Source organism: Drosophila bipectinata, chromosome 3L (assembly GCF_030179905.1).
Source record: "Drosophila bipectinata strain 14024-0381.07 chromosome 3L, DbipHiC1v2, whole genome shotgun sequence".
Lineage (NCBI taxonomy): Eukaryota > Metazoa > Arthropoda > Insecta > Diptera > Drosophilidae > Drosophila > Drosophila bipectinata.
Window position 1 is genome coordinate 1404807 of NC_091738.1, and position 14674 is coordinate 1419480.

A 14674-nucleotide genomic window follows, 5' to 3' on the forward strand; every position below is an offset into this window, starting at 1 on the left:
TTTTGATTTATAAACATTTGGTTAGTTATGATTTAGTTATTAATGTTCAACTCTTCCGATTTCGAGTACAATAAAAATCCAGGTACAAAATTTTCACACAGACTGGCAGAGTTTGTTTATAAATTTCTTATAATATATATGGTTTTTAAACAGTTTTTCATTGCTTTCACCAATTCCATGTAAAAATGCGACAAACGTGGCTGAAAGAGAAAATGAATAAAAAGAGTATCAAAGCTCGCGAAAGAGACTGAAAGCTCGGAAAGGATGTTGAAAGGAAGTGGCGACTGCAGATATTTTTTAGAAGTTGTGCTGGCGGAGGGTTCGCGTGGCGGGGGCGGCAAACGACGATGACATTATTTTATTTATGCTGTGATAGTGAAATACCAACCAAAACACCAATAACTACAACACCAAAATCAAGAACAGCTACGCAAAGCCCTACGCAAAAATCAAACGCAATATTTTCGCCGAGAGACCAAAGAACCAATTGAAATTTAATACGTTTAACGCCATAAAGAAATGAAACCAACCAAAAAGCTTTAACCAGAAAACAAAAAGAAAAAAAAAAACACCAAGCAAATCGTTGCAACCCGTATGAATTAATATTAACTTAATGCATAGTGAAAACAGCACCAATTAGCGCATAACCTACAAAATATTAGTCAATATGTTTAGCTAGTTCCAATATTAATAGATAACATTTAATTAGTGGCTTCAACAAAACACCAAATAAAGTAGAACAAAAAAAAAAGAAACCAAAACCAATACCTAGTTCAATTGAAACTCGAAACTAACGAATAACGATTAGGGAAACTGGGTAACTGATAAGGCTAGAGAAAACATAAAGCTTATTGCGAATATCGAATAGAAAATAATAATAGCAACATTCCCCCAACCCGCGTCGGAAAAGCCTTCGAAAAGCGAGTTCATTCAGAAAACGTGCCACACAACCGGACGGCAGCGACGTCAGCAGCGCAGCCGCCAAGAGCAGCGACGGGCAACGGTAAATGTCAAAGTCATAAAGAGAAAATAACGGGAAAGAGAGAGTCCTGGAGAGAAAGCCCAAAACAAAGCTCAAAACAAACTGACAAATGTCAAAAACCTAAGGAGTGGACGGCTCAGGATAAAAGTTTCAACCAAAAGCGGAATAAAGGACACATATCCTTGAAGAGTTTCTAAAAGATTCGGAGAAAGGACTCTGTCCGTTCAGCTCATTAACACTAACAAGTATTTAAATGTGAAAGTCTCAAAGGATAGTCTGCAACCTAAGAAGCTCAGGATAAAAGCTCCCTCAGAGCTTTTAGCCAGGACACAAGCCACAGGATACAATGGCCACCACAGCAGTGGGAGTGGGCGGCGGTGGATCCTCGCATCCTGATGACGCCAGCAGCATGAGCGACGACGTCTTCGAGGATGCGGAAACCACACAGGCCAGGATCGAGGAGCTGCGCCGTCGGCCCTTCGGCGATGGCTGCTACAATCCCCCCGCAGCACCCGCCTCCGTCTCGTCGGGAGCAACCACGAGGCAGCACCACGACTACCACCATCCGCACCACCACCACAGCCAGCAGAGCCTGACGGGAAGCCATCACTACCACGATGACTCCATAATGGCGCCCGTTCAGAGATCCGCCACCGGATATCCCGGCTATCGGCCCAACCGGGAGGCCATGCAGATGTACGCCTATGGAAACGAGGACTACGAGGACGACTACGACGACGGATGGCGATCGTACCGATACGACGAGGTGGACATGCACCAGGCCCCCGCCCACCAGCAGCCCTTCGATGACACGGTCAACCACAAGACCATCCTGCTGGGTGACTCCGGGGTGGGCAAGACCTCCTTCCTGGTCAAATACAACACGGGCGAGTTCCGTCTGGGCTCCTTTTCCGCCACAGTGGGCATAGCTTTAACGGTGAGTTTAAAAATTTAACATAATGTGGGGTTTAAACTTTAAGGGATAATGAGGGTAAACCTTCTTTAAGTCGAATTAAAATCTGAAAAGAACATGCAACCACTTAAAAGAAACTAAATTTTAAACCGTATTAAATATTTAACTAAAAAACGAATATTTTTTGTTAAAAAATGTCTGTATTGCATCCCGTTTTAATTCAATTTAAAGAATCAACTCTTGTATAAAAACTCGTAGGATTGCGGGAGGTCCCCGTAGCGCTGCCTGCTGCATGTACCCCGCACAGTAGCCTCCGACCCCGCCTGAACCCGTTTGGTTATTCCATTCCGGCCGCCCCCTTGCCGCTCGTTGACGCACTTTCGAATGGGTTCCTTGCGTAGCGCGCCTGTGGGCGTTTGCTTTTTGTATGTGCGTGTGTGTGAAGAGAATATCTTGCCAACTACACTGAGAGAAAAACTTATTTGATTAACAAGAAACAGGGATAACATTTTTAACCTATACTTATTTTAAGTAATAAGGCGGGGTTTAATAATTTTTTTTATTATTTTTTTAGATAAAAACTATACACATATAAAATCATTAAAAAGAGGAACAATTTACAACACTGGTTAAACTAACAACATAGCCATTTTAAATAAATAAAACTCCTACATATAACAGTATTCCCACAAGTTATCTATTTCCTAGTCGTATTTTTTTCCTGTGCATTTCTGACTCTGCTAAATAGGCAACATATTGTTGGGTAATCGCCAGAGATTTTCTATTTTTGGCGGGCATGAATAAATCCCCCAAATTGATTTTTTTCTCCCCGTTGGTAAATATAAATCTCTGCGTTCGACCTTTTCCACGATGTTGACACTGATTGCTGGTTGAACCAAAAAACAACAAGAAAATGTTTGCAACATTTTCTGCCCCCAGCGCGCACACTCACACACTGGCACACACGCGACCTGTTGCTGCCTTTCACTTTCACTCGGCACACGCACAAGAGCACACAAAAACGAACACAAACTCACAAACACACACACATAGACAACGACGTGAGGCAGACTGCTACGAACAGCTTTCACCGCAATGGCCGCCAATGAAGTTCAAGTGCAACGGTTTACAGTTGCCTTGGATGCTGCTTACCCTGCTTTCCCTCGTTTCCATTGCAAAATGCGGCGCGTGCTCTCAACCCTGACACACATACACCCGCACTAGGGTGGCTCAGGTTTTGAGGAGTTTACTTCGGCTTACTAGTCGTATGAGTAATTTTTTGTAATTCTGCCTGAAAGTGTTTTAAGTAGCTTTCCTTTTTTAAATATTTTAAACTAATTACTTTTAATGAAAAAGAAACGTTTAAAATTAAAAAAAAATGATTCACAAAAATAATTATATTTAAAATTTGTCTTAAATTAAATTGTATTCCTAATTTTCATTTTATTTATAACTTTTCTGTCAAAAATATTAAAGCATTAATTTTTCCAACATGATCCACCCTTGTAAACTTCCACCTGAGCTCCAAGTAGCCCCTGCCCGTCCCTGGGGCCACCATTTTTCACGTTTCTAGGCCAGGGCTGCTGCTCCGGATTCAAAGCCAAAGCCAAAGCCAAAAAAACCGATGCCACACGAGCTGAAACTCGAAATCGAAGCTGGAGCCGAAGGTCTCGGCTGCTGCGAAAGGCGAACTGTGAATCGCTCCTGAACTGGGGGCGCCAGTCAGTCTAGCTTTGGATCCGAGTGCTGACACATCCGGCGCGCATCCTTGTCACTGTACCCGGAATCTCCCAGTCAGGTGGAAGCTGTGCCAGCTGCTCCAGCCGAAAATACACTTTACTGGCCCAAAAGCAACGTCGCGACGCGAACTTGAAGCCAAGTAAAGTGAAGTGCCACCTCAGTGTCCTCATTAGGAACTTGAAAATTAAAAAATCAAAAGAAGTATTTGCATAAAAAATTATATTTGTTTTCCTGATTTGCTATTTTTGGCGCACTTTTTTCTTACCTTCCCCTGGTAAATGACAGAGCCCTGCGCAAGTTTAAAAATAAATGAAAACAATTATGGCAGACAGGATGGCTACCTTTTCCATTTAAAAAATATTGAAAGAAGAGGAAAATGTTTGTTTTTAACAAGATAATAAAATTTAGAGTTGCTTTCTAATTTAATAGTTTGTTAGTTGTCTTGAAATAATGTGTGCTACTATCACCTATCATAATAGATACATAAGTATGATCAATTGTCCTGGACAGTTCCCTGGAATTTCGTGTTGAATTCTGTGTGCTGGCCTTTATTTATTCTTAACTGGAATTTCATCAATGCATTGGCAAAATAATCCAATTTAGCTGCGTACCTGATTTCTGTCTCGACTCGTCCTGGACAGTCTCCATTGTTGTCTACTTGTCTCGAGCTTTCTTCAATGCGCATTAATTATGCGAGAACCAATAATTGCGCATGAATGCAGTCGTTCGAAGGTCATGTTGGTCAAGCCACCCACCTACGCCCCCTTTAAATCTTGTTTTTCTATTTTGAGTTCAAATTCCTGGAAACTTTTTTAAGCGGCTTGTGGTATTCAAGGCTTCCCCCAGATAAGCACATGCATCGATTTTTGCAATTAAAAGCGGTTCGGCCTCGGAAACTCTCTCTGATTTCCGAAAAACTTTAAATCTACAGGAGACTACTGGAGAATTCCCAAAAAAGTTTCCTCTCCACCGCCACAGGTGTCCTGTTTTCTGTCACTTTGGAATTTCCAGGGGCAGCCCCCATGGGTTGGAAGTCACTTGAATCGTCATTTAAGCCGATTATTATCACAAATCTCTTGAGGGGATTGTTTTCCTCTCGTTCCTCCGGCTCCATTCAGGAGAAAGTCTCCCACTCCTCCACCCACACTCGCCCCAGATATGCACTGGCACTAAATTGTTGTGTGGCTGCGGTTGCCTTGAAAGTTTTATGAAAACGCTTTACGCGAAAGCATTTTGCTTTTGTCCTGTCAATTGGCTCGCCCATCAATTTGAAGGGGAAACTTCAAAATCTTCACTATCCACAGGGTCTTGTGGGTAGTATCACAGTGGGGGTCACCTTGAGAGAGTCAGATATTTTGTAGAATATATTTTCCTAAAAGTATGTACTTTAAACAATTATTTTATAAATATTAGAATCATCTAAGTGCTTCCCTTTTTATGATAAAATATTGCTAATGTCTTGCCCACATGTGTAAGTGATTGTGGGTGTCCTTTCTGCTGGCTCTCCTTCATTTCCTTAAAGCTGTCCCTCCAATCAGGAAACTATTGTCTGGTGCGGCTGTCTGCGCCTGCTGCTGCCATTTAAGCTGCGTGATTGAACGCTAAATTGAATGTGTGTCATGGCATTTCGTCCTGAGTATTTCGGTCTGCGTGGGCAGGATATACGCTTATATGAGCATTTTATACTCTGCGTGGGCATCCTGCCGGCTGTTCAATGAACCGCTCCACAAGGCTGGCCGCTTTCTCCTTTCACTTTGTGTCCCGTTGTCTCCGTTTTTTGTGCCCTTTCGCTTTGTATAATTACACGGGGAATGCTCCCAACAAGGATGCTCCTCCTTTTCCCTGTTTCCCTTTTTTTAAACCAGTACTCCCCAGCTTTTTCCTGATTCCTTGTTCACTCAATTTATGAAAGGAACTGAAAAATTCTGCTTAACTTTTAACTTTGAACAAATTTTGTGTACTTGCAGAAAGGAAATTTCGCTTTTCCTTTTGTTGTTGCTTGTGTCTCTTCGCTTTCCCACATTTGTTGTCACCAACAGGGCCAGGATACATCGAAAAAAAATTAGTTGTCTATAAAATATATAAATATTTATAACTTTTAACTTATCTACCTAGTGATATAGAGTCTTCCTATGATTTTGAGATTTAAATGGATGCTTATAAGTTATAACTTTTCCTTAGCTTTATCCAATTATTAGAAATTTTGTTGCCCTGAAATAGGACAAGGGAAGCCTCAGCTGGACAAGAAAAAAAACAGCGACAACCCAATTAAAAACTTTTGTTATCAAGCATTGCGTTTAAGTTGATTAAAGTATATTCCTCGATGGATGTTCAAAAGGTTATTTCATGGATCGACACCTCGTTGGCCCCCGGGCCGGAAAAAAGGGTAAACTTTCGGAATATCCTTGTCATATTTGCATAAAGGGAACGGAGTTGTCCAAAGGCAATATCTACATTTATGTATGAGTTACATCGAACTTGAGAATAATTAAATGTCTGCCAGGAATCGAGGCATAATTGGTAAAATTATACGTTTCCCAAATTTAACAAATTTGTCTCCGGCGCCACGGCTATCGAATTTCCATGTCCTTAAGGGCATCAAATGAACAATTTATGGCCCAGAAAGGACTAAAGACGAAACCTATAATTTTAGTAGGGAGTAGTTTCTTTTTTTTTTATGGAAAATTGGCGAAACCCTTAGAAATCGCTCCCGAAATAATATTATTTTTGCCAACGGCCCAAATAAAAGTTTACCTTTTCAACTTTTACAAATTTGTCCCGGCTCGAGGGCTATCCGATTTCCAGCCCGGCCATCCCGGACGGAGGCACTTGCCTTCCACTTAGTCTACCGCCTTTATCCGCCTTCAGAAAGTAGTTAACAGTTCGCACGTGTCCGCCACAGCCGTTGACCTGCGTTTAAGGACCCGCGCCTTAAGTCCCCATAAAAAGAAAGAAACGCTTTAAGGCACCTGAAAAGTGGAAAAGGAATAAAGGTGAAACGACAGGCTGCAGACAGCCGTGTACTCGGAATCCGAAAGGATCTGCGGGTCTCCCAATCACAATTTCACTTCCAATCTCATTCCCCGATTCCACCCACGTCAAAAAAGGGGTTTTGTCTGGAATTTGAAAGCCATGCAAGCGTATTGATATATGTATTGGCATTTTTGGCAATTTGTTGCGTTGAAAATGAAATTAAAGTTTGGCGGGTGGTTCCCAACAAATGCCAAAGCAAATAAAAGTTTGAAAAGTTTGACTTCTAGTTTATGCATTGCAAGGATTTCTATGAAATTGTTGAGCTAGATTTTGAATAATAATAATTTTATAATAATTTTACTCATTCTTAGATAAACTTTATATTATAATTAAAATCAGTTCACAAAGTTTTATTTAATCTTCGTAATAAACCAAATAAATTAGTCCGCGGAAAGAAAAACTTTTTCCATCACCTGGCTGCCCCAAAAAGTATGCTATGAAAACGGCCGCCAATATTCCCCGCCATACAAGTGATTTGTAATCACTTAGTAAAGTAACCGCCGGGGCATTTCTTGGGTCCTAATGAGCGCTAGTTAATCACACGGCCTGGACCTTCGCTAAGCCCTTCCCCCTGCCCTCCTCCCCCCCTTTCTCTAGTCCTGCCGGGGCATAATTACCCAAAAATTTAGTTAGCCACAGTTTCGGTCCGATGCCTTCGCTTTCGTCCTGCGGCCTGTGGTTAACTTGCCAACTGTTGATTTAGCGACAGCAACCACAAGAACCCCCGACCGCGGAATAACACGCCGCCTTTTCTGCCAGCCCCGCCCCGCCCCCCCTGCCAAAGCTGCGCCCCCTTTCGTTTGTTGTCAACAACAGTTGTTGTTCGGCCCTGAAGCGTTTGTGGGTTTCGGTTTTCATTTCATTTCGCCAAAAATAAAAGAGAAGTCGCGAGGCGAAAGAAATTCCGTACAATTTGCACCTGTTCGCTCATTGTTTTATTTGAAAAGCGTCCATATTTTTTTTTGGATGCTGTATTTATTAAAGGACACTCCCGAAACTGCGTTGATAATGAAAGTTTGCGTCTTGTTTATGGTTTTTAATGAGTTTTAATGACTTATTCGGAGCTGGCTGTACATAATTATGGTTATGGGTCTGTACTCACAAGAATGTTTGGGTTTGAGTGTGTATCCGGAGCCCGAGAAAACTTCTTGGAGTCTTTTTATTCCTCTGGGGGTTGAAACTGGGGGCTGGGGTGGCCCATCAATAATGAAGACACTGCCGAATTTCCGACATCTGAGCTGAGATTATTGATTTATGTATGTGCGTGTGTTAAATATAGAATCAGGCCAATCAAGACCAGGACGAGACAGAGAAGAGGTTTCAAAGATGCGGCGTCAGCAGACTCGTTACCGGAGCGATTCCATCGCCAGCCCGTCGGGCGTGCGGAAGCCCTCCATTTCGATGGCCAGTGCCCCATCGCCGCTCTCCAGCGGTTCACCCACTCGGAGGGAGTCCCTGGTTAAGCCCACCTGGCAGCACATAACCCCGGGCCAATTGCCGCCCAAGACGCTGGACAAGATCAACGGCATAGCTTCGGATGACTCGGACGACGACGGCTACCCGAAGCGGCGGCCCAGCGTGATCGTTCACCAGCGCCAGCAGTCCATCTCCCAGCAGCCCCTGCTGCCGGAGTACATGAGCTCTGGTTACCTGTTCCGCAGTGCTCCGGACCCAGCCCCACAGACGTCCTCCCAGCAGCCACAGAGCGCTGGCAATGGTTTCATGGCTCGTCTGAACAGCGTCCGCCTGGCAGCTGGAACGGAGCAACAGCCGCTCCTGGACACTGGCGGAGGAGGTGGTGGCCCGGCAGGCCCAACAGCCTCTGCAGCTCCCGCCCCAGGACCCGGGGCCGAAGGAGCCAGCGCCACGCTCTGCAAGAATGCAGGACGAGCCCTAATCCGCATGATTTCATCCACCAATGCGCCGGAGGACGACGAGGACTTCGACATCATGGGCAAGGTGAATAAGCCAGATGATCCTCCAATTAGTGAGAGCTCTCCCGTTTTCGTTTTCGATTAAATTACAGAGATTCTAAAATAAAATAATAATTGTCATTGTAAGTTGTAATCCCACACAGTTTAATCGGAAACGAAAACTACCTTTCTTTGTGAAAGGACACCCCCTAAAAAATCAAGGATAAATCCCTTTTTCGATTCAACTCGTCAACTGCCAATTTGCATTCCAAAAAGGGCGACAACAAAGGCGTGCAAAAAATAAACATATATTTGTATTTATTTGCAACTTGAAGAGTCTGGGAGACAAGTACATGTCCCAGGATCCAGGGTCCTTGCGCGTGAGGCCGCAATTTGATTTATGTATTATACCTTTTTGTTTGACTGTCAGGCTTTTTACGAGCCGCCTGGCTGGCTGCCTGGCTGGCTGGCTTTTTTATTCGTCCCGCCCCTTTGATCGGCTTTGGTCTGATTTACAATGTGATTTACATAAGCAGCCGAAAATAAAGTCATAAAATTCAATAAAGTGCCAAGTGACAAAGGAAATTAAATGGCCAGACAATGCCAGAAAAGAAAGTTGGGAGAGCAAAGTTGCTGGTGCAGCTGCTGTTGATTAGAATAATTCCGTAGAATTATGACAGGACTCCTGGCGGCGACTTCCTGCCAGCTGGCTGCCAGTGCGAGTGCCAGTCAAGATGTGAAATATAAAAAATATAAAACCTGGGAGGAGCATAAAGATTTCATTTATTTGCCGTGCTCGTTAAAAAAGCAAAACCTTGACATAAAGATATTCCGAGGAAGATTAAACTCGTTCAAGGCGCAAGGCCAGTTAGTTAAAGCGAATATTTTTTTAGAATATGTTTTCCTTGTGTAGGTGTTAGTTTTACGCAACACCCCTTTTCCCTATAAAATATTCGTTTAGTTAGCAGTTGGCAAATAAGGGATTTTATCTGGAAATTTAGGAATTGCAATGTTTGCATAAGCTAGCTAACTTTGTGTATCCCAACAAAGTCAACAACAGAGGCACCAGCACTCTTACCCGCACCAGGCACCAGGAATCCCAAAAGGATTCGGGGGAAAGGTCCTGCAATCGGCGGAGTTGGAAAACGAGAGCTTTTAGCCCTCCCGGCTGTTGTGTAAAATATTCATAGGCAGCTCATTAAATATTTAGAATGAAACATTAGGCAACTGGCATAAATTATTATGCCGAAAAAGAAATGATTGAAACCGTGGTTGGGACCCCTACTCCTTGCCCTACTCCTACTCCCCACCCATCCATATCCTGCGTAGAATGTATATAACACTTATTACGTCTCATTGGCGACGAATTCCCCCAAAAACCAGGTCATAATGCTGGGCGACTCGGGAGTGGGAAAGACCTCGCTTTTGATACGATTCCGCGACGGTCGCTACGTGCCGAGCTATTTCCTCAGCACCGTGGGCATTGATTTTAGGGTAAGCGCTTTTCTCCCGCCAATTGTTCAGTTCCGTTCAACTATACTATATATTCTATAATATGTGTGTGTGCTCTATTCTGATCCAAAGTGTTCCATTTTATTCGGTTGCCGTTGTCGTTGTCGTTGCCATTATCCGTGTGTTTTATTGTTGGTGTTGTCGATGTTGTACTTTCCCTATAAGTATCTCTATTTCTCATAGTTTATTCACAAAATCTCTCTCTTAGTTACTCTACTAAACCTTCATCATATGTCTGTTTACTTCAACTGACTATCATTTAGTACACGGGGAATAAATCATACTTCATCTATGTAAATACCTACCATATACTCATAAGATTTTTACATTTTTTAACTCTCTGTCTTTGCCTAATAACTAAGATTAAGATTCAAATTATAATAATACTTTCCTAACGTTATTTGTTTATGTGTAATCTGGCTTACCTGCTGCCTTTGTAGCCTACTATCCTCTGTCTCTGTGTGTCCTGTCAACAGTTGTCAAGGTTTTGAATGCGATTTTCACCTACTTGTCTTCGTCCTGCTACTCCTTCCCTCTCTCTGTCTCTTTCTGACTCTGTCTCTGTCTCTCTTCCTCCTACTCTATCTGTCTCCTTCTCCGACCTGTTGTGGTCCTCCTGATTCCGTAGTTGCCTGCGGTTGTCCTCTTTACGTTTAGTTCTTGTTCAAGCTCTCCGTGCTGGGGTTTTTGTTGATAAAGATCCTTGGGGGACTATTTATTAAAAAGCATGTGAACTTGAAAAGGACTTGTTGATGTTCCTTGGCGTGTCTTTGGGTCTGTGTGTGTTTGTGTATCTTGTTTACTCTCGGTCGGTGTTGTTATTGCTTTTATTGTGCTTATTATTGCGAGTTCTTGTGCGGTTCAACATTTAGAGGCTTAGTTGCCCTGACCCGAGGCGCTCCTCGGCTGAATCCTCTTTTCCTCTGTGGTTCATGGCTCATAAATTTATTAAACTACAAGCGGGGATTGCCGCTAACCTGTCTCTATTCCCACACCTCCACCGCCCTCTCTCCCCGCCCGACTGTCTATCTCTGTCCTGTGAAATTCTACAAGTGCCCTCCATTCATTCGACGGCGTTTCCTAGACTTTAAATTGTTGCCATGTTTGCCAAGTATACTGTGGCTATATGTATATTAAATATGTGGGCACTGGCATTGTCTAACTGTGGCCTCGGGGGATTGCACTGCCACTGCTCCACCGCAATCCCCACACACTCGTATGTTTGGAAAAGCCACTGGGGAATGACCTGAAGTTATATTCGATGGGGAGTCGAGTCGTTCATGTTGATTTTTCAACTTGGCTGATTCTTGGCCAACTGATGACGGCCAAAGTATAAAGTAAACGAATATTCCACATGCCAGTGAGTGAAGGATAATTAAATATTTATATTATTGATAGAATCTAAGACCCTTTCTCAAAAGTGTATCCTTAATATTTCTTTTCATTTCGTCCCAATTATGCCCCATAACATTTCCAGTGCATTGACCTGGTGTGCTTTGTGGCAGAATCATTCTGGGTTTATCTGTTTACTCATGTTATTTTCCACGAAAATGAAATCAAATCAAGGCAATAGGCCGCCACACCACTCACACATAGACCTGTACTTGTACCTTTTAGGGCAGAATGTCCCGAATGTCGTATACATTTCTCAGTATTTATGCTATTGACTGACTGTCTGAGTAGCAATGTGGGGGCATCACAGCATGGGGCCACTGGAATGCCAATGGCCGGACAAACTTACGATACTACACCGTCTGCTGCTCATTATCCGGGAAAACGGAAAAGGAAAACAGAAAAGGAAAAGTACAAGGAGGCTGCGGCGACGTCTCATCATTATGCCAGATCCCGGGGACTCTGGCTGGGCTTTCATCATGGAAATGGCTGTCTGCCCGTACTTATGCATATCCCCACCCTATCATCCCCCCTTCTTTGCCTTCTTATGTATCTGCATGTGTTTCTTGGGGTTTTCACGAAAGCCCATGTTGCGTATGAGTGATATGCATTAAGCATACGCAACGTTGTCCCGTCTCCCCATCCTTTTCTCCCATTTATTCAGTGTACATGCATGAGCATTTCGTGAATTAATTGCATTTTATATAACAATTGCATTTCCATTTCGTACACGGTTTTTTATAAAAAAAAAATAATAAGTTAATTTTCATCCCACCCATTTCCACCCAAAATCGGCGCAGAACAAAGTTGTTGTTGTCGATGGCACGCGCGTCAAGCTACAGATCTGGGATACGGCCGGACAGGAGAGGTTCCGGAGCGTCACCCATGCCTACTACCGCGATGCACACGGTGAGTATTGGATTTATTTTATAGGGAAGTCCACTTAAAAATCAATTGCTTTCCCAATAAACTGGTCTTTGTGCCTTAGTAGGGATAATATTTTCTTCTCAGTTTTGTTTTTCAATTGATTTTCTGGGAACTTTACAAAATCTTGTGTTATTAGAAATTATTTTCTTTCACTTAATATTATTTTTCACCTTTGAAGTTCATTTTCGTTTGAATAAATCGCACTCTAATAGAGTATTTCCATATCGACCTAGAGACAACTTTCGAGTACAAATCCCGCTCGGGAGTGAATTAAGCTACTGGTTTCCCTTTGATCCTAATTAAATTTATCATCTGCATGCTGGACCCGCCGAACTGAACTGAAGCCCTGCTGCTGCTCTACGATGTGACCAACAAAACCACCTACGACAACATACGGGCCTGGCTGGGCGAGATCCGGGAATATGCGCAGGAGGACGTGGTCATCGTTTTAATAGGTGAGAGATTCAGTTAGAGGGTTTTGGTTGTTGCCGTTGCTTTGGCAATGGCAATGGCTTTGGTCTGGCTTTAGCTTTGGCCATCGCAGCATTTGATTATGGTTAATCAACTTACGAGTTCCGAATCGAATTCACGTTTGCTTTTGCATGCAACCTGGCAACCGGGACAACGGCCACCTCACACCTGCCACCTATCTATTTTCAGGTAACAAGGCCGACTGCAGCGGCAGCGAGCGGCAGGTGAAGCGGGAGGACGGGGAGCGTCTGGGCAGGGAGCACAACGTGCCCTTCATGGAGACCTCGGCCAAGACGGGACTCAATGTGGAGCTGGCCTTCACGGCGGTGGCCAGGTGGGTCTTCCTATTTAGACTTGTTCTAGGAAGTATTACCAGTGCTGGCAAAGGTATAAGTTTTTAAAATCAATTAAAGATTTTGATAAAAATTATTTTCATAGTTCATTAAGCAAGCTTAAAGTAATTTTCGTTTAAAAGATATCAAGATATTTTGAGCATATATGTACCTATACCATCACTGGTGACTCCTTGACATCCGTATCCTGCCCGTTGGCAGCATCTTACAAGCAATTATCCTTCTTTTTAATGTCGACAGGCAACTGAAGAGTCGCGGCTACGAGCACGGCGATGATGGAAAATTCAATGTGCATGATTTTGTGCGTGACAATACAAAGGCGCGCTCCGTGTGCGCCCAGTGCAGGAACATGTAATTGGCCACGTAGCAGCAGAAACCAACAAAAGTCATATCCTCCCGATCCTGAGCACAATGGGCAACAATAAACCGACGGACAGATCAAAGGACTGGGTGGCAAGGACTAAGGACTGGGGTGGTGAGAGAGCAGAGTCCAACTTCTGCATTTAATGAAACAACAAAAATCTTAAACTGAAAACATAACGCAAGTCGCACACGAGGAAAGTTGGCACCAATTTTTTAAGACCCTAGTAAGAGAGAGTTTTGGTATGGTTAGCGTTTTGTATGTAAATGGGAATTTCGGGGCGGAACGGGATGCGATACGGATAATTTTTTAGAGCGTCTGCCGTTGGCATTGAGCATAAATATTGAACAATATATATATATATACAAGTATCTATATACAACTGCATAAATTTACTTTAACAAGCGACGAGCGGAAGGAGCGCAGCAAAATCATGAAACATTGAGATTTATCCAGCACGCCGTTGGACTTTGCCAAGGAATCGTCTTACTGGGATACATATGTATCCAGGAGAACATATATATCCTACCTAACCCAGTGGTAATCTCAAAGAGCACCCGCACTTGTGCGAGGCTTGGAACCAAATCCAATTAATGACAAACAATCACTCAATTTACCAACTATTATAAAATATTTTGTTTTACCATTAATTGCTAAGTGTTATGGCCTATCGTTAAGTTTTAGACCCACAAGACCCCAAACAACTGTTCGAGACCCTTCGATATTATTTATACACACTTATGAATACCCAACGCAACTAAGTTAATTACTATTTATTAATATTTATCTATGTAAGTCCCTGCCCAACCCAATCGAGACTTTTTGAAAAGCGCGCCAAGGCAAAGGGTGGCGAATAATCAAAGCAGTTAAACTATTACTATACTGTGCTACTAGGCAAAAGGAGGAATCCAACGCGTACATATATCACAAAATGGATGTAAACTAGCAAATAAACAGCGTTATATTCAAGCAGACATCAAGTCTATACCATAAACAGCAAATACATATTTACATTGAATGTGGTTAAAAAAGGAAAGAAACTGGTGTTTTATTTTGGAAAGGGGAAAAGATGCATAA

General features: G+C 42.9%; 1 protein-coding gene across 5 annotated transcripts; it reads left to right on the forward strand.

The window, feature by feature from the left end:
* The first annotated feature begins 284 nt into the window (after positions 1-284).
* Positions 285-14613, forward strand: Rab26 (RAS oncogene family member Rab26). 5 transcript variants are annotated; one of them, XM_070280254.1, is made up of 7 exons: positions 3822-3836; positions 7948-8627; positions 9965-10075; positions 12286-12394; positions 12757-12867; positions 13073-13217; positions 13477-14613. In XM_070280254.1, exons 2-7 carry the CDS (start codon positions 7995-7997, stop codon positions 13589-13591), a joined length of 1224 nt encoding a protein of 407 aa, XP_070136355.1. In that variant the 5' UTR covers positions 3822-3836; positions 7948-7994; the 3' UTR covers positions 13592-14613. The 5 variants fall into 5 exon arrangements, with proteins under 5 accessions (XP_070136356.1, XP_017098481.2, XP_070136355.1 ...); XM_070280255.1 differs by lacking the exons at positions 3822-3836; positions 7948-8627 and adding an exon at positions 285-1919 and having other exon boundaries at positions 13477-14611; XM_017242987.3 differs by lacking the exon at positions 3822-3836 and having other exon boundaries at positions 7552-8627.
* Positions 14614-14674: the final 61 nt, after the last annotated feature.

Bases quoted from the DNA above. Each gene is read 5' to 3' on its own strand.
- Rab26 (XM_017242987.3), top strand. From the start codon at position 7,923: ATGTATGTGCGTGTGTTAAATATAGAATCAGGCCAATCAAGACCAGGA. The intron at 8,628-9,964 runs GTGAATAAGCCA...CCCAAAAACCAG, and splicing joins ACTTCGACATCATGGGCAAG to GTCATAATGCTGGGCGACTC. The intron at 12,395-12,756 runs GTGAGTATTGGA...ACTGAACTGAAG, and splicing joins CTACTACCGCGATGCACACG to CCCTGCTGCTGCTCTACGAT.